The sequence below is a fragment of the Gobio gobio genome, assembly GCF_949357685.1.
Source record: "Gobio gobio genome assembly, chromosome: 15".
In the NCBI taxonomy this organism is placed as follows: Eukaryota; Metazoa; Chordata; class Actinopteri; order Cypriniformes; family Gobionidae; genus Gobio; species Gobio gobio.
This window is the reverse complement of record NC_137108.1, coordinates 42136527-42163981: the sequence shown is the minus strand read 5'-3', so window position 1 is coordinate 42163981 and position 27455 is coordinate 42136527. Positions and strand designations below refer to the sequence as shown.

General features: G+C 37.1%; 1 protein-coding gene across 1 annotated transcript in view; it reads left to right on the top strand.

Moving 5' to 3' along the window:
- The window catches only part of rims2a (regulating synaptic membrane exocytosis 2a), a 159634-nt gene that overhangs the window by 68413 nt on the left and 63766 nt on the right, over positions 1–27455 (top strand). The window contains exons 17-20 of the mRNA XM_079837860.1: positions 1376–1567; positions 3076–3185; positions 18987–19019; positions 25038–25141. Of these exons, the coding sequence (XP_079693986.1) occupies positions 1376–1567; positions 3076–3185; positions 18987–19019; positions 25038–25141 (439 nt within the window). The remainder of the gene's footprint in view (positions 1–1375; positions 1568–3075; positions 3186–18986; positions 19020–25037; positions 25142–27455) is intronic.

Sequence of the window (27455 nt, the reverse complement as noted above, 5' to 3'; positions counted from 1 at the left end):
ATACTATATATATATATATATACACACACACACATATACATATCACACACTTTTATGTTAGATGTGATTAATCACGATTAATCGATTTTACAGCACCAGTCTAAACCATCATAAAGATGTTTTTTTTCTTTCTTTCAAAAACAGTGCAAAAAAATTATAAAAAACAGTGAAGATGTCACATTGTTGTTACATACAGTGGCAAACCGCTAACACATAAACTTAAACAAAGTGATCTTAACCATTTTTACGTTTTCTTTTGTTTTCTTTTTAGGCTTTTGTAATTAAAGTTACCCAGTTCTATTTTACTGACCTTTCTTTGACCTTTCGAAATATTACAGATTTATGACAAGTGTTGTAATGCTAATAATATGTTTCCTTGCATTTAAAATATACAAACACATAAAAAAAAAATCCCCAAATCCATTCCCTTTTTCTCTCTCCTTTAGGGATAGGAATCATAAGGAATTTAAGGATTTCACAATAAAATTTTTAAGTCTTAAAATAGCCATTTATTACAAAAATAATTAGCTTAAAAATACACAAAAAGAAATATTTGTAATTTCTAATGTCACTTTAAAATGTTTAATTGGAGTACTTATTTAAAAAAATAATAATAATATATATATATATATATATATATATATATATATATATATATATATATATATATATATATATATATATATATATATATATATATATTATTATTATTATTATTTCTTATAAAAACAGTCAGTGTAGTCACTGCATTTATCTCAGTAATTATTTATACTGTGTTTTATAGTATATTAATCAGTGATCAGATGCTGGGCAACTTTTCATGCACTACACGTGTCTCTGTGTTGTCTTGTGTAAATTTGTATATTATACTGTTATTTTATTTATTTTTAAGCAGTGTTGGTTCCAGAAGTATTTTTCCCATTCATTTTCTCCATAGGGATTTTTTAAAAATTCATCAGTAAATGATAACGGCATGTCTTTATTATCTCTGAAATCTGGATAAAATGGATGGGATTTTTCCTTCTGTAAAAATAATCTGGGAATACTCTTTCCTTCCACAGTTTTTAATAAGGAGATGCATTTTGAATGAATTTATTTGTTTGAAATACTTTTTTGTTTATTTTTATGCTTCTGTGACTTGTTGGATTTCATAGTCTTATAAAACCAAATGAAAAGTCGAGTGTATTACATCCAGCGTAGAACTGTTGGGCTAGACTCGTACATTGGTTGCTTCCAAGTGCCAAAGGCGACACAACTTAACCATGGACCTGTAAGAGTCTCTCAGCGCGGCTTTCTGAGACTCCATCAGCCTGACACAACCGACCTCTCCCACACTAAACACCGACCTGTTTCCCCCCCAATCACGTTTCTCCAGGAATTACGGAGAGCCAGACAGGCACGAGTATCACCACAGGTCCCGTTCTGCAGACCAGCGGTCCGCAATGGAGCGTCCCATGTACAGTCGCTCTCGCTCCACAGAGCGGCCACCCGACGGCCCCCACATGAGATCTTCGATGCCCTCCCTGCCGTCAGGACACTCCGCGCCATCCTCCCCTGCCTTATCGAGGTGACCCAGATCAAAAGCAGCCGCTCACCCTGCAAAACAGCCCTGACTAATCCAAAAAAAACACCTTTCATGTGTTAACAAAGATCCACGGCATCCCCAACCAACCCTTTGATTTTTTTTTATGCCCCCTCTGCGGCATTGCTGTTATATCTGCTCCATCTCATGATCCCTGTAGATGCACCAGATACGGCTCATTTCTTTTTGAATGATTTGTTTTATACCAAAACACACCAGTTATACTTTCAGTGAGTGGTGTGGAATCTCCATTGGTTGTTATCCCTGTATTGTGATATTTAACTCATTTGTTTTTCCCCCATTTGGTTCTTTTGTCTTGAATACTAATATGTTTTGTTCGTTTTTGGTGATGACGGAGAAAAACGCACACTTCTCTTGCAGCATCACTGTGGAAGACTCACCTTCATGTGCCAAAGCATCAAGCATTTTGTCAAATGTACTGTATATGTGTAAAGTACATATTTACACAAGCCTCCGACCAGGAATAATGTATGGAATAGAATGGCAGAACAACTGAATCTTTTAGAAATATATGATAAAAGGAAACAGTCTAGAATTTTTTTTAAGTAGTTTTATTCAGCAAGGTTGTATCAAATTGATCAAAAGTGACAGTCAAGACATTTATAATTTTACAAAAGATTTTTAGTTCAAATAAATGCTGTTATTTTGAATGTTGAAAAAAAAAACGTATCATGGATTCCACAAAAAATATTAAGCACCACAACTGTTTTCAACATTGATAATTATGAGACATGTTTCTTGAGCAGCAAATCAGAATATTAAAATGATTTCTGAAGGATCATGTGACACGGATTATGCTGAAAGACATCATTGGAATAAACTACAATTTAAAATATATTCAAACAAAAAACAGTTATTTTAAATTGTAATACTATTTCACAATATTACTGTTTTAACTATTTTTTTTTTATCAAATAAAAGCAGCCTTGGTGAGCATAAGAGACTTCAAAAATCTTACCCACCACAAACTTTTGAATCGTAGTGTATATCTTTAAGCTAGATTTCACTGTGAAAATAACTAAAGGTTAACATGACATTAAAAACAGACACAAACAAATTATTAGTACATATACCATTACCTTATATTAGTACTTTCTTTGTGATTATGCTAATACAAAATGCTTAGTTTATACAAAATGCTGATGTTTGTTTATTGTTTTTTTAAATCCTCAGCATCATTCAAATGGATTTGCATGATTTTACAGCACATGTATATGTGAAATATCATATATATGACTGATCCACATGCTTTTAGCCCTTCATTATCCTAATTTTATAATGTATAATTTTCAACTGTTTTTTCATTTGCTGATGCTTAGAACAACTCTGAGATCTCTTTTTGCCTTTTTGTTTAATGTCCTATTATGATACTTTGTATTGTATTGCAGTGTTCAGCGTAATGCCTTGCATTATGGAAATAAGGTCCATGCACAAAACAACAATAATAACGATGATTGTGTTTTGTGTATTAGGGCACATCCTCGTGGTGGATCGGTTCAGACCAGCCCCACTGGGACCCCTCTGAACAGCAGGAGAGGACGACAGCTACCACAACTGCCTCCGAAAGGGACGCTGGACAGAAGTATGTTTTTTTTTCTGTGTAGCTCCTTTTTTTTCCTCCGTGTTGGCTCTTGCTCATGCTGAGATGGGTTTATTTGAGAGGTGGGATCGCAAAATATAACTGTGGCAACCTATAGATGCAGTCATTAATGCATCAAAGCCCAGTTACAGTAGGTACCTGTTTATTTCAATAGGGAAAATGAAGAAAGATATACAATAAATTTGACTGGTTTTGAGTGTTGAAATAGGAATTTGAGCGAAAATGGTCACACTTTACAATAACTAACGTGGGACCTTATTGTAAAGTGTTACCTATAAAATATACTTTTTGCCAACATTCCAATACAATAGCATACAGATAACCTCAAATCTAACAGCTATGGACATGTGTCCACCAAAGCGTATTTTCCTACGGCCAGCACGTTTTTTCAGTTGGAGGGCCGCGTTCAATTGGCAGCTGATTGTATAACAGTAACAGACGACAACAACAAGCACAACAATGGAACAAAATCATTTAAAACAAGGGTCAGAGCAAATAATTTATAGTGTATCTATATTTTTATATTCAGAAACAAACTCTCTGTGAAATCAGAACACTTCCGCAGATATTCTGTATCATTATGCTTTTGGTGGACACACACACAACTCGGTTACACTTAATTTTACGGTGTCATTGTTACAGTGTAATTATATATTTAAGTATTGAGTAATATTAATAAACTACATGTACTTACTATAGGGTTATGGAAGGATTACGGTTTTGTTGAGGGTTAGTTGCATGTAATACTGCATCATTTACTGTTATTACTATGGTAAGTACATGTAACATATGTAACAAGGACACTGTAAAATAAAGTGTTACCCAAAACTCTCATTTTGATGTCAAGATTATGGGGAAAAATCACATTTTGTGCCAAACAGGGCTTGACATGAACTTTTTTGCTCACCTGCCACAGTGGCTAGTGTTTTTAGCCACTCAGTATTTTAACTGGCCACAATTTTAACATTAATACCATGGGAGAAACTGCCATGTCGATATTTTAAATATTATCTCATAATTTGACAGCAGGTTTATTAGGCTGCTGTCACTTTAAGACCGAATGCACGGATGCTGTTACACATGCGTTTTCTTTTTAAAACATAACTGATTGTTTACGTGCATACTCGCCAAGACCGACATTTGGACATTATTTTGTGTGTATTTGACTGTTTAAGTGCAATAAGCAGTGAAAAATAACTCAATTTAGTACTGAGAGGTGGCTTTTTGTGAATGTGAGCAGGAATGAGTAAAATTATGTGCAATATGCGCAATCCCGCACCGAAATATTCATCCGGAACACCAACAATATTCATCCGGAGCAAATGAAGCAAGTGAGTGAGGGGAGGCGGGTTTGTGTGTCAACTCACTGTCGGAGAGATGAAAGAGGGTATTGTGTATCTATTTTGCGGAAAATGAGTATTGGAAGTGGCTTAGGTATTTCAGTATCAACGTCTATCGAAAATTGCACTTAGTTTGTTATTTCAGATGCCTTTTAAAAGACTACAATTGAAAATTGTAAATAAAATATAAGCATATAAAAAACTGCCATATAGATATTATAATGTCTATATTTTTATACTGAGTTACAGATGGCGGGTGTTAATGTCAAGCCCTGGTTACTGTTGTCCACATAAGTTCATTTGGTATCAGAGTTTGTTTTCCCCCACGGGGAAATTGACTCGATTGGTGATGGTAAACCCGTGCTGATTGACTCTATTGGACTGGTGTAACTGGTGTGACGACAAAGCTGGTCATTTCAGTAAATAACAAAACATATCAACTGCATTAAGTTTGATATGAAATGTTTGAAAAGCAGAAGTGTTTCCAGTGTGAAGTGTCGTTTTTCAGGGATTGTTACACATTATCACAACACCATTACCCTCATTGGCTGAATATGACACAGTTTGTGTGGCAGTCACTTCCTGTGGTTATATTTGACTGCGTGCCACACACATGGTCATGTAAATGACATGCGTGGTTTAGTTGTGCATGTGCGCTCTGATGTTTCCCTCTCTCATTCCTCTCTCAGAAGATGGAGATGAAGAACTTGAGCCTTGTCCAGGTGTGTAACACCGTCCATGAAGGTTTAATCTGTCAGAAAGATTGAATTAAACCTTTCTGCAATGGTCTTGAGCTGACATTTCCTCTATAGACGGGTTTAGAATTAACCTCAGCTTCAGAAGTCAGATTTCCTCTTCATTGCGGACGCATCAAATGCTCCGTCAGAGCTTTCTCTAAAAGAGGTCATGAAGCCAGGTCCATTGCAAACTCTTCGTGTTTATGTGATAAACAATGGTAGTTTTTTGATTTCCCTTTGTCTTACTGTAACAGTGATCGTTCTATGTTGTGATAGAGAATTTTCCAAATGTATTTTTGCTTTCCCATTTTTGTTTTAAAAGTAGTCACAGTATTTTTGTCTTGTCCAAATCATTGGTTGAATTTACCGACGTGTTGTTCTATTTTGCTCACAACGTTTCTCAAATGTTGTTGTAAAATATTATTCATGTGCAGTTGTCATTTAAATATCATTTTGTCTCCGAATATTTAGGAGAAATACAAATAGACTGGCAGTCTTTGACATACAGTAAAATCATAAGAGCTGTGAATGTGAATACTTACAGTTTGGCACATGTAAGCTCTTCTGAAACTCTAGAGGAGACACGTATGAGATTACTGTTTTTTTTCTTCTCAGGAACACAATCTGAGAAGTATGAATCTTGTTCATTCATTTACTTTTTTAGCTAATTGTCTAGTGCAGTACAGATTAGATTAGACAGACAGACAGATGAGACTAGACTAGATAAACAGATAGACAGAAAAACAGATTAGATTAGATTAGATTAGACAGACTAGATAGATAGACAGAGAGACAGACAGACTTGATAGATAGATATATACAGACAGACAGACAGACAGACAGACAGACATTAGATTAGATTAGACAGACTTGATAGACAGACAGACTTGATAGATAGATAGATAGATAGACAGACAGACAGACAGACAGACAGACAGACAGACAGACAGACAGACAGACAGACAGACAGACAGACAGATAGATAGATAGATAGATAGATAGATAGATAGATAGATAGATAGATAGATAGATAGATAGATAGATAGATAGATAGATAGATAGATAGATAGATAGATAGATAGATAGATAGATAGATAGACAGACAGACTTGATCGATAGATAGATAGACAGACAGACAGACAGACAGACTTGATCGATAGATAGACAGACAGACAGACTAGATAGATATATAGACAGACAGACTAGATAGATAGACAGACAGACAGACAGACAGACAGACAGACAGACAGACAGACTAGATAGATAGACAGACAGACAGACAGACTAGATAGACAGACAGACAGACTTGATCGATAGATAGACAGACAGACAGACAGACAGACAGACAGACAGACAGACAGACTAGATAGATAGATAGATAGATAGATAGATAGATAGATAGATAGATAGATAGACAGACAGACAGACAGACAGACAGACTAGATAGATAGACAGACAGACAGACAGACTAGATAGATATATAGACAGACAGACAGACAGACTAGATAGATAGACAGACAGACAGACAGACTAGATAGATAGACAGACAGACAGACAGACTTGATCGATAGATAGACAGACAGACAGACAGACTAGATAGATATATAGACAGACAGACAGACAGACTAGATAGATAGATAGACAGACAGACAGACAGACAGACAGACAAACTAGATAGATAGATAGATAGACAGACAGACTTGATAGATAGATAGATAGATAGATAGATAGATAGATAGATAGATAGATAGATAGATAGATAGATAGACAGACAGACAGACAGACAGACAGACAGACAGACAGACAGACAGACAGACAGACAGACAGACAGACAGACAGACAGACAGACTAGATAGATATATATATATAGACAGACAGACAGACAGACTAGATAGACAGACAGACAGACAGACAGACTAGATAGATAGATAGATAGATAGATAGATAGATAGACAGACAGACAGACAGACAGACAGACAGACAGACAGACAGACAGACTTGATAGATAGATAGACAGACAGACAGACAGACAGACAGACAGAGATTTGAGTTATGCATAAACTGACCCTGTACAGTAGTGTATTTAATAGATATCAGCTTCTTCGGTTTAGGGTTAGGGGTTAGTTCATGCCTTAATTCAGGTTTGTAAATGAAAAATTTGTTGTACACAAACACAAACAGCCTTGAGTTTCCAACCGATCACGCTTCCTCCTCTCCCATCTGCCACATCCGTTGTATTTGTCACAAGATCTGGTCTGTTGGAAGTGTTTGTATGTGTGTGAGTGTGTCTGCCACCTTTCCAGCATCCATCTCTGCTTTCTGTCCTTCTGATATTTACTCTACATCAGCTGTTTGAAATACTCGCTCATTATTCTTATGACACTCAAAATGAGTGTACAGGAGGATTTATTTGAAGTTTGACTTATATTTTGTGCATTTTTTTTCGGGAATTTTTGCACTGTTTTTACTCCATTGCTCCTGTTGTTGTTTTAAAGCGTGTGAGATGAGGCCTAACGGCCCAGCCATAAACGGGAGGAAAGGCAAGTCTCTCCAGGCGTGTGTTTGCAGTGTAGCCTTGCAATATTTCCCTATGTATTTTCTTTTATGAGGGGACATTTCAAGGGCTGAGGGGCTGGGCAATATATCAAATAATCATAATTTATTTGCATTTGATTTTAAAGTCACTGTGAAATCTAAATTTACCATATTTTCTTTCTTAATATGCCATCCTGGTCAAAATAAAATGTATATGTGTGTATATATATATATATATATATATATATATATATATATATATATATATATATATATATATATATATATATATATATATATATAAATATATATACAGTATAGTGTGTTAAATACAGTAAGAATGTACTTAAAAATAATATTATAAAAATGATAATATTTTGAATAATAATATATTAGTAGTATTATTATTATAAAACATATGGTTACACTTTATTTTAAGGTGTCATAGTTACAGTGTAATTATATATTTAAGTATTGAGTAATATTAATTAACAACATGTACGTACTATAGGGTTATGGTAGGATTAGGGTTTGGTTGAGGGTTAGTTGCATGTAATTATGCATCATTTACTGTTATTACTATGGTAAGTACATGTAACATATGTAACAAGGACACTGTAAAATAAAGTGTTACCAAAAATATTATCAGTTTTTTTATAATATTATTTTTAAGGACATTCTCACTGTATTTTACACACTTGTATTGCACTTGATTTAGCTATATCGCCCAGTCCTTTAAAATGTCTTTTCTTTTCTTAAAACTACTGTCATTGAAGGATTGATGCGTCGCGGATCTTGCATGAGTTCTTCATGGATGAGTCGGTTTCTCTCTCTGTCTGTTTCTAGGTCAATCTCTCCCTCTTCACATCTCTCATATATCTCTCTTGAGTGGGTTGTCAGTGTTTTAATGTGTTTTGCTGTGAATAATGAGGGACATCTAGAGATGTCTTAAATTAAATTCGGATTGTGTTGCATTAAAATCGAATTGTCTCTTGATAAATGTTTTGCTCTAAGCCATATACAGCCAGATAAATGTTAAGCCTTTTCATTTTGAAGTTACTTTTAGATGTTAAAGACACATTTGTTTTTGTCTATACTTTCTACAGACTGGAATTATTGAGATGTTATATAATTCCATATTTTTTATGTAAGTGTAAATCAGTCGATTCCACAGACGGAATTTCTTAGTAGGATGCAGTTGCAGAGTTTGACCAGCAGATGGAGCACAATCATGTGTAGAAAGGAGCTGTTCACTCCTTTCAGTGCTGAAGTGTCTTAGAAATAGTCCCCGATTTATTCCGTCTACCTCCCCCTTACAATAAAATATAGACGCATGCAGATTGTATTTTTGGAACAAACACTGATGTGTGAAGTATACAGTGGCCTCAAAAAGTGTTTGAATACCTAAGCCAGTCTGAAGGTATTGCATTAGATACAAAATATCAAACCAAGTGGCATTTATTTAAAATAAAAAGTAGCACAAGCACACTTTCCAAGTGAAGCAAAAGTTTGAAGGATTACAAAACGTGTTTGGACACTTAAGATGCAATTAATATCACATTAATTATATTACATTCAAAACCTTTTAAGCATGACTTAAAGGGTTAGTTCACCCAAAAATGAGAATTCTGTCATTAATCGCTAATCCTCATGTCGTTCCAAACCCGTAAGACCTTCGTTCATCTTCAAAACGCAAATGAAGATATTTTTGATGAAATCCGAGAGCTCTCTGACCCCACATAGACAGCAATTAAATTAACACTTTCAAGGCCCAGAAAGGTAGTAAAGACATTGTTAAAATAGTCCATGTGACTCCAGTGGTTCAACCTTAATGTTATGAAGCGATGAGAATACTTTTTGTTGGCAAAAATAACTTAATTCAACAATTTCTTCACGTCTGTGTCAGTCTCCTACGCTGTTGACGTAGTTAACACAGTGCAGCACTTCCGAGTTACGTCAGAGCTACGCCAGAACGCCGGCTTACTATTGGCCGAAGCTGTTCACGTGAGCACCCCGACGCATGCGTGATTCTGACGCAGGAGCTGACCGGCGTAAACTGCATAGAGACAGAGCGACACGCGTCATAATCTGAAAACCACGTCAACCGGGTGGGAAAACAATCCAACGCTGTCCATTGACTTTGCATTGCGTGAAGCGGCGTCCTTGTCATTTCTGACTCATAACAAAAAAACAGAACAATGTCTAAAAGCTGATATGTGACAAAGTGTACAGCAAACAAGCTTAACAAAACCCAGAACCAAAAACCCAGAAGTTTTTATAAGCTGTTGACCCAAAAAACGAGCGTTTAAGGACAAAAAAAGTGGATACAAGCAATTGAGACAGAGCGCAACACTGAGAACTTACTGAGGGGGGCAGCTTATAAAAACTAATTAAAAAAACTAATTTAGTGTTTTTTAGCTTGTTTGCTGTACACCCTGTCACATATCAGCTTTTAGACATTGTTCTGTTTGTGGGCGTGGCCTAAATGCGCTCTGTCTCTATAGCAGACTGACACAGGCGTGAAGAAATTGTTGAATAAAGTCATTACGACTGGAGTCACATGACTATTTTAACAATGTCTTTACTACCTTTCTGGGCCTTGAAAGTGTTAATTATATTGCTGTCTATGGAGGGCTCAGAGAGCTCTCGGATTTCATCAAAAATATCTTCATTTGTGTTCCGAAGAACGGGTTTGGAACGACATGAGGGTGAGTAATTAAATTTATTTCATTTCAATTAAATTTTGGGGTGAACTAACCCTTTAAGTGTTCAAATAGATTTTGAGGCCACTGTACCAATCCCTCGCTTTCTCTGACACGCTACACGTCTTCTCGAGCCGTATATGTTAACGCTGCCTATGTCTCTGTGTCAATGACCTGCATGATAAGAGGTGACATGGGAGGACCAGCAGGGCTCAGTGGTCAGTGCTGGTCACTCATCTAACGGCCATCAGGAGGAGACACACATCGCTGCTCAGACAGGTTTGACCTCTGACCTCTCTGATCTTGACCCGTGTGCTCTTTCCTCTGAATGATTTAAAGCTCTACATCTCTGTGCTGAATACAGTCAGGTGGAGTAAACAAGGAAGTTGGAAGTCAATCAGCCAGTCAATACATTTTTGACACTTCTGTACACTCGTTTGAATTATTAGGTTTTTCCACACCAGTCAATTATTGTAGTTTCAATCAATCAATGGTGCATTTAAACAACAAAAACTGTTTTTGGTTGCTTTACATGTCAGTCAGATGATCTCAGATAATTTCTGTCACTGATCATCTTAAACCCAATTATAATGTTAATATTATAATATTAAATATAATATTATAATGTATAATTCTACTATAGATAAGTAAATAGCAATAGTAACTTTTCTCAAAACTGAATTAAAGCCACAATATGTAATTCGCCACTAGAGGTCACTTATTCAAGACACCTTGATTTTGATTTATCATGCCGCAGTTGCCGCTTCTGCTTTTTCCGCTCATGCGTATGTGGGGTAACGCAGCGCTGTTTTATCATAATAGATACATTATTTGAGTGTGTTGAAAGTTATGTTATAATCTGTGCGTTCACTCGGTGGCTACTATGAGACACTTGCTGCACACTTCAATAAGCTAGATAAATATTAGGCATAGTAAAACATGGTACTCATGGTAAATCAAGAAAACGAGATTTCAACAATCAAGTGTAAAGCGTCAGTTTAGTGCAGATCACGTTAGTCAAGCACAGATCAGCTGACTGGCATCTGATCACATCTACCTATAGGAATACGACGTATATCACAGCATGCATATATAAGCTCCTTCAGTATTATCAGCTGCTATCACGTTTCTCCAGAGCTCATTTACCCTCCTCCATCCCCAGCTCCTCCTCTCGTCCAGTCAGGATTTGGTATTCTAATTCCCCTTGAATCAGACTAAATTCCTGAATTATTTTGTACATTTAGGCCCAATCCCAATTCTATTTTATACCCCTTGCCTACCCCTACCCCTGTGCCTTCCCCTTCCCCATGCCCCTTGAAACAGAGTGGCAAGGCATAGGGGTGAAAATATTCCCCTAAGAAATGGGACACCACTACTACACGTCATCATACGTCATCATATTCCGCTTCAACAGCAGTGAAGTGCGTCTAACAGAAACCAGGCGCGTGCACTTTAACAAATTACTCACTCCCAGCGTTGTTTTGCGCTTTTATTTATTTGAAACGGCGCTCGTTTTTAGTTCAAAAACGCATGAGCCTTCGAGTTTCCTAAGACGATACAGAATGATACAGAACATACAAGACAGATGAAGCCACTTTTCCATCAGGACAAACTGTTCTCTTTGTTTGTTAACCACTCCATTCCGTGCCGATCCGAGCCGGCCGGTATGGATATGGTTTTATTTTCTACTGTGGTGCTGCGATAACGGAGCTCTTTGCAATGTAATACAAACGAGTCAGTTGTTGCCTTGGTAACGCAAGCGTTTACGGTTTACGTACGTGATGTAAGTATCGACTGCGTTATGAAGGATGACCAGATATTTCTTTGAACTGTATTATTAATTTGTGTTTACAAGTTACGGAGAAACTGGCAGCCAGGCAACACATAAGTGATCGATCCCGAGGGGCAACATAACGCATTCTAGCAGCTGCAGCACGGTAGTCTGTGTATGCAGCGAAATTCCTCATACCATTTGTTTGAAGGAATATCTGGCCCTTCCCCTGACGCCTACCACTCCAGCCAAAAGAGAATCGAGACACCCCTACCCCTTCACATGAACGCGCAAAACGAAAGGGTAGGGAAAAGTGAAGGGCTAAGGGGTAGAAATGGAATTGGGCCTTAATATCAATATTAATGAGATCTGCAATACATTATGTTGGTTCTGTTCTGTTTTCCCTAAGGGGGGTTATTGCTGCTCTCCCTGCTCTTATCCATGCTAGGCTGCATGGATGCGCAGGGAGTTCTTGCCCACAACAGAACCATACCGCGAATCCAAACTATATGCTAATAGTCAATCAATCATCTTTGACGATAGTGGTCCTGACAGAAATAAGACTAACTGTGTTGAGCTATATAACAATTATTAGCTTTCTGTCTATGAATGAATCCAAACAGTTGCTCGCCTGTCTAATAAAACACATAATATATTAAAGTGTCTTTGGTTTCTACAAAATAAATCCGGAAATCGAGGGTAACGCAGGTATGATGTCATTGATAGGTGACGCACGGTCCGTGTCCTGGTTAAAATAGCTTATTCCTCTGGATTTAAACATTCTTGGAAACATTTGGGAGAATGCAAGTACACAAATCAACAAGATATATAACGTTGTTCTTAGGCCTGTCACGATAACAAATTTTGCTGGACGATAAATTGGCCAAGAAATAATTGCGATAAACGATAATATTGTCGTTCTGAGACCATTTTCATCTAAAATAATGATAATGGCTTAATAATGCAGGTACACCTTTTCAAAGATCAATAAACTTGTATTTCTAAAGACTATTTAACACTGAAAACGGTAAGCATTTTAAATATCCACAATAAATGAACAAAACAAAAAAAGGAAAGGACTCTCAGTCTGTTAACAAACAAATGCACTTTAATAAACAGCTGGAAAACTGCAACAGATGATTGTGTTTTAGGTAGGATTGCTGGGATTCAATTAAAAAAAACAACTAATAAATCAAAAAAATTTCTGTTATTAATGACGATTAATACGTTTTTAATGTTTTGATATTGTAATAATTTCAAGTACTCTCCAAATGAATGTAGAAACAATTTATTGACAGCATATTTTAAATGTGTTGTATTGTCATGTTTTTATGAATGAAGGCCAGTATCACTGATGTCTCTATGAAACATTAATGATGACGTTACATTACAGTATAACTGAAAGCTACCAATTTCAACATTTATTAGGCTTTTAAAAAAACGACTTTTAATTTATGTGAACTTAAAACAATCTTTACATAACCCCATTATAATAAATGTTATTTTTACCTGTGCCTTCCCTATTAGACATATACAGAAATATAATAGTTATCAAACACTTTTCTTAACTGCATAAATAATAAGTGAAATATAGATGAATCATCATTAAAGCTACACTTTTCTCTGTTCCCGTTGTTCTTTGATGAACATTAATGACAGGCATCATCAGTGCTCCTGTCACTTTAAGAGCGGCCGCTGACGAACTTGACGCAGATCTCACGTGCTGTCCCGTGAATCTCAATTCCTCACAAGTCTTTAAGTTCATTTAAGACGTTATTTAACTAATTTAAGACTCCTAATATGAGAATACTCAAAATTATCTGTGTTGTTGTTATTGTTTGTTCATGAGCAAAAGACTGACGCGAGTCTGTGCGTCGTGTGTGTGTGTGTGTCAGAGGGTCCCTTGATTAACCCTCAGAGCCCGACGGCATCGCCCACGACATCACACGGCACCTCCGATAAATATCTATATTATTTTATTATTATTTTGAAACTTTTATCGATTTTCTTACCGTTTTTTCCAGCAGAAAGCTAACGAGCTAGCCATCACGGGGGTGTCTTTGGTGTCTTTGTAGCCTTTACAGAAAGTTTTCTATCCAGCCTGGAACATGTGCATCTTTTTGGAGCTGTTCAGCAATAAATCAAAACGCTTACATCCAAGATATATCCACTTGATGTCCATAATTTATACATTTTCCGTCATTTTTGCCGCTAGCGCGATGCTAGCTGCCATTTTGGATGAGGGTTTGACCAATGACAGGCTGATCCGTCATCCACGTTGGTGTGCGTCATTACGCATGAACCACAGCTCTTTTATTGTGAAGAGAGAGAGACGCACGGCTAGCGTTGAGGATAGAGAGAGAGAGACGCGCTGCAGTTTTTAGTAGTTTTGTGGAGAAAGTTTGAGGAAAAAGTTTGAGGAGAAAGTTTGAGGAGAAGTTCCTGATAGGAACTGTTTTGAGGCTTGGCACCAGTAAATATCCAAAATCCAAAGAGGCCAAAAGCGCCTGGACTTTTTTTGGAAAAATGTAAATAGTTTTGGTTCTGTATAAGTTATCATGTTTATTCCTGAGTTCCAGGACTCTAAAGACTTCAACAAACTGTTTTCCAGAGGAAATATGCTTAGCTTTTATTTATTTGTGTGTGTTTTCAATAAATATTTGAGTGATTCAATTTCCATTTTATGTTTTCATTTGTCTTTATGGTCCCATAACTTATTTTACATTCAGGTGACATCAATGCAACACAAATATACTGACAGAGCAACTTGTCTTGAAAAAAAAGAGGTGTGTCAATTGTCTGTGCACAACAGGGTTGATGTTTTACAAGCTTTTTTAGTAAATAACACCAGGCGGAAAATTTATTGTAAAAATACCCTTAGGTCTTAAAGGGTTAAGCAGGACACTGACATACAGCGCATTCTTGTGTCTTGTCGTGCTTAGAAGCATTTACATGTATAAGAGCGTGATCATATAATGTAACGCTCGGCAAAAATGGATATAAAAACGGACGCTGGAAATGATTGCGGCTGGGAAAATTATTGAGCTAATTTTTTTAAATCGTGCGATTAATTGATTTATTGACTCTCGCGACAGGCCCAGTTGTTCTAGTGGTTTTTGGATATTTGAATCCAAAAATCTTACATATTGTGCCTTTAGAATGTCTTCAAATAAAAATAAAGAACATATAGACACTGGTATGTGGATTCACAAAGATTTCGATTGACGCAACAAAGCTTTGTTTATTGAAATCACGTGACTTCACTCAAATCCCTGGTTAGAAACAAACGATTCGCAAAAGTTTGTTACGAACACGCCCATCACTAGTAGACGTGCTCTCTTTATGTGGGTTTTCAACGTACATTCAGCTTGTACAATCAGACCTCATTCAAAATAAAAGAAATGCTCGTGATTTCAACAGCATCTCATTCGACCACATGTGAGATGTTCACCTCCACTTTGTGACGGAAATTATAGAGCTGCGTATGATAAATACAGCTATTGAATGTTTTACTGAGCTAAACGCATAAGAGATGACAGTGTGACGAGCATCGTCAGTGACACCTGAATAGCTTTCTGATGAGATGGTTGTGTGTGTGTGTGTGGGTGGGTGGGGTTAATAGGGTCCGTATCAGGTCTGGCTAATGAATGTCCCATCAGTGCAGCCGTCTGTGTAGAATGCGATCATCTTGTGGGTGATTAATGCATGAGAAATGTGCTTGGGTACACAAGATCACGACGAAGGGTCGTTGCGTGATTAATGCTGCGGCGAATCAAAGCACAGCTCAAGAGAACAATGAAGAACTGAGAAAAATGAGCCCTATCAGCAGATTGTGTTCTCTGCGAAGAAGACGCAGATAAAGAATTTAAATATGGAGAGGAGGAGGGTGTCCAATTAGTGCAAAACAGTGTCCTAAGATGCCTGCATTGTTATATAAGACTCTAAACGGGCATCGAACAAATGATCTAAAAGAGGATGCTGGGAGATCTGTGATCAGTGAGAATTTGGGCTAAACTGAAGGACGAGCAGGACACCTAGAGATGGGTGAATGGGTGATTGTCTGACTTGTCAGTTTGTGAGATCAGCTAGTGTTTTTTTAGCTTTAGTATTTTTTCAAGGGGGATGTTTTTAGACATTGCTTAGGATAGTTTGAGAATGCTTACAATAAATGGGTGTTCAAACCAAAGGCTAGATATACTAAGACGGGTGCACTCAAATTAATATGTATGAAAGAAAAATGCAATATGGCGAATAATGCAGTTGTTTTTGTCATGATTTGAGCATTTAGAAACAAAATTTATGAGACAGTTGTTGTCAGATTTCATTGGTAATTTAAAATATGAAATTTCATCAAAAGGTTGGTGAACAGCTTTGGAGACTTTGATGTTTCCATATTTAGGAGCTGTACTTGCATGACTGAAATAGCATTTCAAAGTTGGCTGCCGAGTGAAAAGGCTGGCCTTAAAAGGATAGTTCACCCCCCCCCCCCCTAAAAAAATTACCCCATGATTTATTCACCCTCAAGCCATCCTAGATGTATATGACTGATATATCTTCTTTTAGACGAATACAATTGGAGTTATATTAAAAAATGCTTCCAAGCTTTATAATGGCAGTCCAAAATTTGAAGCCTAAAAAAAGTGCATCCATCAATTGTAAAAGTAATCCACACGGCTCCGGGGGGTTAATAAAGGCCTTCTGAAGCGAATCGATGGGTTTTTGTAAGAAAAATCTCCATATTTAAGTAAAATATATATAGCTTCCGGCGGACCACCTTCCATATTCAACCTTCAAAAAGGGTAACTTGCGCGATATTGACGTCGGATGTAGAGTAAGCATTTTGAACTGCGAGAGGCGTTACACTTTCTTCATAAGTTGACATGGAAAGCGGTCCGCCAGAAGCTAGATATTTTACTTTATAAAAGTTTAAATATGGATTATAATGGATGAATCCACTTTTTTAGGCTTCAAATTTTGGGCTGCCATTTTAAAGCTTGCATTAGCCAGGACATTTTTTTATATAACTTGTATTCGATTGTATCCGTCTGAAAGAAGAATGTCATATGGGTGAGTAAATTATGGGATAATTTAAATTTTTGGGTGAAATATCCTGTTAATGGGACTTTGGTTCAAACTGACAGCAATTTGCAGTGCAGTTTCAGTCAGAGTTCGTTGTTTAAGGTGAAATGAGGCACTTGCAGCTGTTGCTGATGTGATGTGGGTGTATCAAAGTGTAATTTGTTAAAACTCATGTCCATTTAGAGATGTATGCATCTTTTTTCACGATGTGATGCATTATGCATTATGGTGAATGAAATACAAATCAAATGCCTGCAAGAATGTCCATTTTTAGTGGCAAGAAATCATTTTTGGTCAAATTTGGGAGGCAGCTTATTTTTTTCATTTTTAATTTTGTTTGTCAGAGTGTCAAAAGCTATGGCCTGTTCAAGTCAAAAATGGTAGAGGAACTCAGTGGCCACCAATAATCAAATTGCTGTGTAGAGGGGCTTTGTGTTTTTGTATACTTCCGTTCAAAAGTTTGGGTTTGGTAAGATTCTTAAATATTTTTGAAAGAAGTCTCTTATGCTCACCATTGCTGCATTATTTGATAAAAAAAGGATTGTGAAATATTCTTATGGTTTAAAATAACTGTTTTCTATTTGAATATATTTTCAAATATAATTTATTCCTGTGATGTCAAAGCTGAATTTTCAGCATCATTACTCCAGTCTTCAGTGTCACATGATCCTTCAGAAACCATTCTAATATGCTGATTTGCTGCTCAAGAAACATTTCTGATTATTATCAATGTTGAAAACAGTTATGCTGCTGAATATTTTTGTGGAATCCGTGATTCAGTATTTATTTGAAATTGAAATCATTTTTTGCTATATAAAAGTATTTACTGCCACTTTTGATCAATGCAATGCATCCTTGCTGAATAAAAATATTAATTTCTTACTGACCCCAAACTTACTGATCCACAACATTTTCAGTAAATGTGCACTGCATTTACTGGCAATTTAGTTTTTATCCTTATCCACTAACGCACACAGGACCATGTGTTACAGTCATTTGACTTTTTAAAGCACCTCTTTAAGCAAATTAACAAATTGTTGTTTTGATTAGATACTGTAGCATATCTGTCAGTGTTGTGTTTAGCATCCATATGTCTTTAAAAACTCATCTGATTGGTCTCAGGACCTGGTCCAAATGATGCAGCAAGTTATTTCTCTTCAGGGTTTGTGGAGACTGTCCTCGTCCTCTCTCTTCTATTTCCTTTTCTTTCCACAGGTCTTTTTTTAAATTCATTCCCTCTGCATGTTCTATTAACATTCCTCTAGTGTTTCAGGGTTTGTTTTTAAGCAGGACTGGCTGCTCTTGGTGTTTTTCCTCTAAACTGATTTATTTTTCTTTTCTCTTCGTATCATGGATCTTGAAACATGTGTTTGAGGTTTTATATGCTTGTGTCTTGTATTTCCCTATTTTTTTTAATGTTGTTGTTGTGTTGTTGTTGTTGTTGTTGTTGTTGTTGTTGTTGTTGTTGTTGTTGTTGTTTTGATGTGTTCCCTCCCATGTGTTTTGGCCCCTGGTTTCTTGTCCCGTCTTTCTGCACACCTCCTCTCACACCCCTCTCCTCTGTGTCTGTCTGTCCATTTTTGTGATGTGACCCCCTCCCCCCTAACCCCCCGTCCCAGAAGACACGGACTCCCCCAGTCAGACAAACTCAGGTCTGTCCTTTCTTCTGCTTTGCTTTTCTCGTCTTCCTCCATGCCGTATCCCAGCTCCTCTCTGTTTGTCGCACTCCCATTCATTCAACCTGCTGGAAAAACCACAGCATTAAAGGATACAAATGAATTGACTGAGCATCTAGACAATCTTAAGGCCTGTTCACACCAAGAGCGATAACTATATTAGCATCCATACCAGTGGGCGATATCATTCTGTTTATTCAAGCGTGCGCTGCAGTTCTGTCGTCTGCCACTTTAAATGCTCAAGCACTTTGAAGTCTGGTGGATTCTGATTGACTGTCAATGTTTTTATCATTCATCAGCTGAAAAAAAATCTCTTTGCCGTTATAGCTGTGGTGTGGACTCTGCTATTCTTTTATATTTAGAACGATTAAGAACTATGGGCCCTATTTTAACAATATAAGCGCATGGTCTGAAGTGCATGGCGCAGGTGCACTTAGGGCATGTCTGAATACACTTTTGCTATTGGCGTGCCAGGTGCATAGTCCAAAAGGGTTGTACCTAGTCTCTTAATGAGTCATGGGAGTGTTTTGGCCACAGCGTGCAATAAACCAATCAGAGTCTTATCTCCCATTCCCTTTAAAAGCCAGTTGCGCTTGCACCATGGCGGATTCGCTATTTACATGGCGGAATATAGACACCCTCAACCTGACAAGTCAGTTTAAATACATGTGTGTATTACCCTGGTTGGTTAAATATAGCCAATTTCATTCGTCATTACTGCAAATAGGTCATTCTGATACATGCAATGACTATCCATTATGACATGTAGGCTTTTTTATCTTTATGTACACAATAATAATCTTTTACATGGTAATCCTTTTATTTTTAATATTTAAAAATGTTTGTGTGCCGCTGCGCGTCCCTGTGTGTGTAATAAGCAGAGTCTACACGCGTTGTACACCCGGCGCCTATAGGCACATATTACTAATGCACCCTTTAAATAACACAAAAAGCACTGCGCAGTCTTTTTCAGTTGTCTCAAAATAGCAACAATGAGCCTAAACACACACCTCGTTTTCAGACCAGCACGCCCATGGGCGAAGAGATGGGCGCGAGTGCCTTTGCAACGTGGCACTGGACGTGAATATGACAACTGCGTCGGGCTGAAACTAGCAAAAAACACTTGCGTTGCACCTGGCGTCGCATTGCGCCAGGTGTATGATAGGGCCCTATATCTTTATCGTTACAGTTATCGTCCTTGGGGTGAATGGGCCTTTAGGCTACCTAATGACTAGTGTGGACGAGCTTGAAACCATCAGAAGCTGTTTTTATGTGGATATTCCAGCAGGTCAGGCAAAAATATGCTTAGCAATGTAATTAATAAACATTACATTTCAAGGTGGATCTCACAAAGAACATGTTTTAAAAAAAATAAAATAAAACCAATAAACATGCGAGCATTATGCAATCGTTTAAGACATTTATCATTGTAGATAATCTTTTTGGCATAAAGTTTTCTTTAAAATTAAGTCAAGAACCTTCTATATAGAACCCCACCAAACTTTTACATATATATATATACATACATACATACTGTATATGAGCATTTGTGAGATTCAGCCATTATCAATTTGGACTGCAATACACATTTGAATCTACAGTAGTGTGTAAAAACTGTAGAGGAGTAAATGCTGGGATGCTGCTTGAAAAGCGAATATCATCTCTTTTAGCTGTTTGGTTGTCTTCACTGGCTTTTTAAATCCATTACGCCTCTTCTCTGCTCTTTTTATGAGCATTTTATTCACTTGGTTCTAGAGTTACTTTCTGCTGTGAAGCTTATGAGCTTCCTTACTAGCTCCAGTCATAATCATGTTTGATTATGATCACGTGCGTGTTCTTATTTTGAAAACATTTCAAAATGGTGGCATTCTGTGAGTGACAATACACTTTTTTCCAGCGGCCTTGGTTCTGGAATCATTTTCCCATTCATGTTCTCCATAGAGATTTTAAAAAAAAAATCAGTTAAAAATGTATATCCGAAACAGGTACAATGTGTATTTAATATATTTTATGAGGCACTGAATCATTGATAATGACACATTGTTGAATGGTATAATTTAAAACAAGTGTATTTGTGATGATTTTGAAATTAATACCTTATGTAGTAAAAGTAATGTTGTGCAATATTTTGACAATTTCTATTTTAATGTATTTTAAAATTAATTGATTCCTTTCAGTATTACTTCAGTGTCACATGATCCTTCAGAAATCATTCTAATATGATGATTTGCTGGTTAAGAAACATTTCTTATTATTATCAATGTTGAAAACAGTTGTTCTGCTTAATAGTTTCTTCTTAGGACATTTTGGGGAATAGAAAGTTCAAAAGAGCAAGATAAATTTTAGACCATTTCATGCATCCTTGTTGAATAAACATAGTAAGTTTTTTTTTTTTTTACTTTTTTACGCTAGTGTATGTAGACAAATGTGTTTGAATGTGTAGGGTGTCTGAGGGTGTGTTCACACTTGGCATGTTTGGTTTGAATAAAACGAACCCTGATGCGATTGCTCTGTTAGTGCGATTCATTTGAATAAGTGTGAACGCTGCCATCTGAACCATCAAACAAGCGGACCGAGAACGCAGAAAAGATGGGTTTCAGGGTGTGTTCACATTTGTAGTTCGGTTCGCTTGGTCCAGACCCAAAAAAAAAAAAAAACATTTAGTCCTGGTCCACTTAGCATTCAGATTGACATTTTTAACACCAAACCTGAAGATACAAACCTAAAGGCATAGGGATATGTTCAGAACCTGTTTGGTTTGCTTTTATTACATATATTTCACGACAAAACTTATCAAACATCCAAAACAATGCTGTGTGCTTGGCTAAATGCGCTCGTTGTATGTGCGTAGCCTACATATGATGGCATTTTAACTCTTGAAGACCTTATAAAATGTGTAAAGAAGTCAAAACAGCGGCAGGAATCCCTCCGTCAAACATACAAACGAAGATCTGCTGCGAGGAGACGCGGTTCTGATGCCTGGACCGAATTGTGATTGGGAATATTGCGACTATGATGAGAAAAAAACAGGTGTACTTGAGCATTCTGTCCATTTTAGGGTCGCATCTTGTGACATCACGTCCCGGATTTGGTTAATTTACGCATCTTTGGTCCATGTTGCGTTCATATTTAATTCGAACCACACCAGAGTTCGTTTGGAAGCGGACTGAGCAGCAGGGTTCGGATGGCAGTGTTCGTTTTAATCAAACCAAACATGCAAAGTGTGAACACACCCTCGGTTTGCTTTCAAACGAACTCTGGTCCAGTTTGAATGAAATATGAACGCAACATGGACCAAAGACATGTTAACAAACCAAAAACAGGACATGATGTCACAAGAATCAACCCTAAAAAGGACAGAATGCTCAAGCATACCTGTTTTTTCTCGTCATAGTTCTGTGTGTGAGACGGAGGGATTCCTGCCGCTGTTTTGACTCCTTTACACATTTTATACGCTGTTCTTGATTTGTCAGCTCCATCATATACCATATTATATGTACGCACATACAGCGAGCGTTCCGTCGCAAGGCCTGTTTTTTGTTTGTTTGCTTTGTATCTTTAGGTTCAGTGTTAAAAATGACAGTGTGAACGCTAAGCGAACCAAGAGAAGTGTGAACACACCCTGACTTTTGTCATTCGCAATGCTTTATGCTTTTTTGCTGAGATTTTCATTTTCACTGATTGGTGGATATCAGGGCTAATGTAATTATGCCCATGAATTTAGCTATTCAGTGATTTTTTTTTATGAATTTGAAATCACGCTGTATTATTGTTTAGAAAATCTGGTTACACTTTATTCCAATGGTCCACTTTAGACATTCTACTAACTGTAAGTAACTTTGCAACTACATTTCAACTAACTCTCAGAGTATTAGTCGACTGCTTATTATTTACTAACACTTTATTTTACATTATACTTTAGATGTTCTACTGGCTAAAAGTAACTTTGCAACTACATGTCAACTTATTCTAATAACGCTAACCCTAATCAGTCTACTAACAATCTACTAAAACAGAGTTAATTGACATGTAGTTGCAAAGTTACTTATAGTTAATAGAATGTCTAATGTGGACCATCAAAATAAAAGTGTAACCCAAAATCTTTCTCTGTGGAGAAAAGGAATGGGATTTTGTACCTCCCGAACCCGACTGTTGTGTACAGTTCTTGGTTATGGCTCGAGCTAAAGAAGCTGGCTTCATGACGGCATAAGTACAGATGTATCACTTCATTGCTATTTTCATAAGGTGTTAATGTCACTGTCAGTTTAGGTTTTATTTGCATCCACCTCTTTTACTAGTGTGCTTGTTTCTTCCCCATCTCCATTTGAAAAACTGTAAAGCAGTCGAGAAAATGAGGTGTGTTGTATGGTTTAGGCATTGCAGATATCTACGTAGATACAAAGATCGAAGTTTTCCGATTGAGGATTGACCTAGGGGACGTTTTCCCGTGATGCAAAGCACTCTCAGTTTTGAATAGAGCTTTAAGCTTAAAGATGCCCTTCATGTATGAGCTCCACTACAGTGCTGCTATTAAATCCAATTAACCTAATGATTCTGAGAGCACTAATCATTGGGTAATTTTTCTTTGCTGAACATGTTAATTACTTAACAGCACAATTGCTATTGGCAAGAGAAAATTGCTATTGACATTTACGGCACCTGCACTGACAAAGATACTTTTCAAATTCAGTAATTTGCTTGTGTGAACAGGCTAGTTAAAGTTGTAGCTTGTCATCTTGCAACTGAAAAGGTCAGAGTAGTTTATATGACTTCACAACAAGCTTCAAATTGTGCATTTGAGGTCATTTTCGCCTTCCATACAACAAAACTAGTGGGGGAAAAAACAGATTTGCATTAATGGACGAACCCATACCCATAATATCATAGAGAATTGATAGACCAGTATGCAACAACACAGAACACCATAGCAACTGTAAAGCAAAACACCCTAGCAACCACTTAAAATACCCTAGTGACCACATAACACACTAAAAACACACATGCAGTACCAGAGCCAAGGCAACCATCACTGTTGGTTACTTAGAAACACTACATTCTACAGAATTTCATTTGATTGGACTTTGCACATACACTGACTGTATTGATACTGTATGAATTTTTATTGACTAATAATGAATGATACTTTTCCATTCATATGCTTTGAAGCGTGCCTCGGGTTTGTGTGACTTTTGTGAGGAATTTAGCTACTCTCATAAAAATGCCTAAAATAGATCAGAGCTCACCTCTTGATCATTAAATGTAATACCTCCTTCTATAATCTGAAAAAAAAAAAAATTGTATTTCTTTATTTCTTTATTTTTTGTGGGCTGCATCATTTACAGTATGTCAATGTGTGTGTGAAGACATTTACCAACAGCTTATTATTAATGGTGACAGGCGTTTTGATAAATGCATCTTTTTTTATGGACAATTTAGTATTAAACAGACTGAATGATATGTCTCTTATGCTCAGATGGTAGTTAAAAATGATCGCTCAAGGGTTGTATTGTTGATGGGAATTTTTCTTTATTAAAGGCTTAGTTAACCCAAAATCATTTACTCACCCTCATGTTGTTCCAAACCTGTATGAGTTTCTTCTGTTGAACTAAAAAGAAGATATTTTGAAGAATGTTGGTAACCAGACTGTTGATGGTCCCCATTGATTTCCATAGTAGGAATAAAAATTACTATGAAAATCAATGGCTACCTTCAACTGTCTGGTTACCAACAGTCTTGAAAATATCTTCTTTTGTGTTCAACAGAAGAAAGAAACTCATACAGGTTTGGAACAACATGAGGGTGAGTAAATGACAGAATTTTCATTTTTGGGTGAACTATCCCTTTAAACCATTCTACATTATATATCATTATACTGTATACTACTTTATATGTTTGGTGCTACATTAGTGAACAGATCTGTTCCCATCTGGCCTCACCAACATCACAACAACTTTCCAAACAGGCAATCTCATTGACGTCTGCTGTGATCCATAGGTGCAATGGATGTCGAGGAACGCACGCGGCAGATGAAACTGAAGATGAACAAGTATAAGCAGGGAACAGGCTCGGACTCCAGACTGGAACAGGACTATAACAAGGTAATACTAGTGGTCTACCGCAATTATTCCTAATGTGAACAGTTCAAAACGTATGTTTACATGATTATATACAGTTATGCTATAGTTAATATAGTTAATGCTGCTTGTAGTCATGATAATTTAGACCTTCACAGTGAAATAAATACTCCTGGCTGCATAAATAATTTCATATTTATTTAATAATAATAATAATAATTGTAACAATTTTTATAAACTATATTCTCTCCCTTTCAAAAATAAATAAATGTTAATATAGACAGGCTATCATTTTTTTTTAAACATTTGCATGCTGTGATGTTATGGGGTCATAACTGCTTTTTTGTTTTGATTTGTATTGTATTGTTTTGTTTTGTTTCATATCGTTTCATAGAATGACCAAGCTGCTCTTTCACCCCACAGCTATTCTTTGCTAGTATCTTTTAGTGTAGTTTATTAATTTGGCTGTAGTTGAACTAGGTCTAGGTAGAAAAAAAACAAGCACTTTTCAGATTGCTAATCTGGACCTAAGTGATCATAGACTAAATGAATAGTTTGTTTGACCCACTTCCAGCAGTTGTGGAATTTTTAAGTTTAGTATCTCTGCACAGGATATACATTGTTATTTCTGCATACTGGTCAGCATGCTGACATTCAGCACCATATACGGTTATAACGCCTTCCCATTGTATCCTTTTAAGCATGTGGAATGAAAAGCATTGTACAGGACTATGAGTTCGACAGGATTCTATTAAAAGCAGATAAAGAAGAGGTTCATTTGCTCTGTCTGATAGGCTTGTGAGAAGACGCCATTTAAAACATAATGTCTTTAATCATCATAGCAAGCCATGAGCACCTTATAAATATGTTACATAAGACCCTACAATACCTCTCCATGTCTGTCCAAGACAGAATACCCAGGAATACATTGTTATAAACGCAGTGGCATTTCTTCTTATTGATGCTTGGCGTCTGTTTTAGAGTATATTTGATCACAAAACAATAATTCATTTCACATTTATGTATTTGACAGATGCTTTTTAACCCAAACAATTCCTACCACCATTTCTACCGGGGCTGCACGATAAATCGCAATAAAACTGCACGCGATTTGGCAAAGGCTGCGATTATTGCATGCGCAGCTTCTCAGTGCTGCACAGCTGTGATCAGTAGTAAATGCTGCTCCATCTGCAAGCCAGAGGGCGCTCTCTCACACAGGGTACTCCAAATACACTCACCTAAAGGATTATTAGGAACACCTGTTCAATTTCTCATTAATGCAATTATCTAATCAACCAATCATATGGCAGTTGCTTCAATGCATTTAGGGGTTTGGTCCTGGTCAAGACAATCTGCTGAACTCCAAACTGAATGTCAGAATGGGAAAGAAAGGTGATTTAAGCAATTTTGAGCGTGGCATGGTTGTTGGTGCCAGACGGGCCGGTCTGAGTATTTCACAATCTGCTCAGTTACTGGGATTTTCACGCACAACCATTTCTAGGGTTTACACAGAATAGTGTGAAAAGGGAAAAACATCCAGTATGCGGCAGTCCTGTGGGCGAAAATGCCTTGTTGATGCTAGAGGTCAGAGGAGAATGGGCCGACTGATTCAAGCTGATAGAAGAGCAACTTTGACTGAAATAACCACTTGTTACAACCGAGTTACGCAGCAAAGCATTTGTGAAGCCACAACACGCACAACCTTGAGGCGGATGGGCTACAACAGCAGAAGACCCCACCGGGTAACACTCATCTCCACTACAAATAGGAAAAAGAGGCTACAATTTGCACGAGCTCACCAAAATTGGACAGTTGAAGACTGGAAAAATGTTGCCTGGTCTGATGAGTCTCGATTTCTGTTGAGACATTCAGATGGTAGAGTCAGAATTTGGTGTAAACAGAATGAGAACATGGATCCATCATGCCTTGTTACCACTGTGCAGGCTGGTGGTGGTGGTGTAATGGTGTGGGGGATGTTTTCTTGGCACACTTTAGCCCCTTAGTGCCAATTGGGCATCGTTTAAATGCCACGGCCTACCTGAGCATTGTTTCTGACCATGTCCATCCCTTTATGACCACCATGTACCCATCCTCTGATGGCTACTTCCAGCAGGATAATGCACCATGTCACAAAGCTCGAATCATTTCAAATTGGTTTCTTGAACATGACAATGAGTTCACTGTACTAAAATGGCCCCCACAGTCACCAGATCTCAACCCAATAGAGCATCTTTGGGATGTGGTGGAACGGTAGAACTTCGTGCCCTGGATGTGCATCCCACAAATCTCCATCAACTGCAAGATGCTATCCTATCAATATGGGCCAACATTTCTAAAG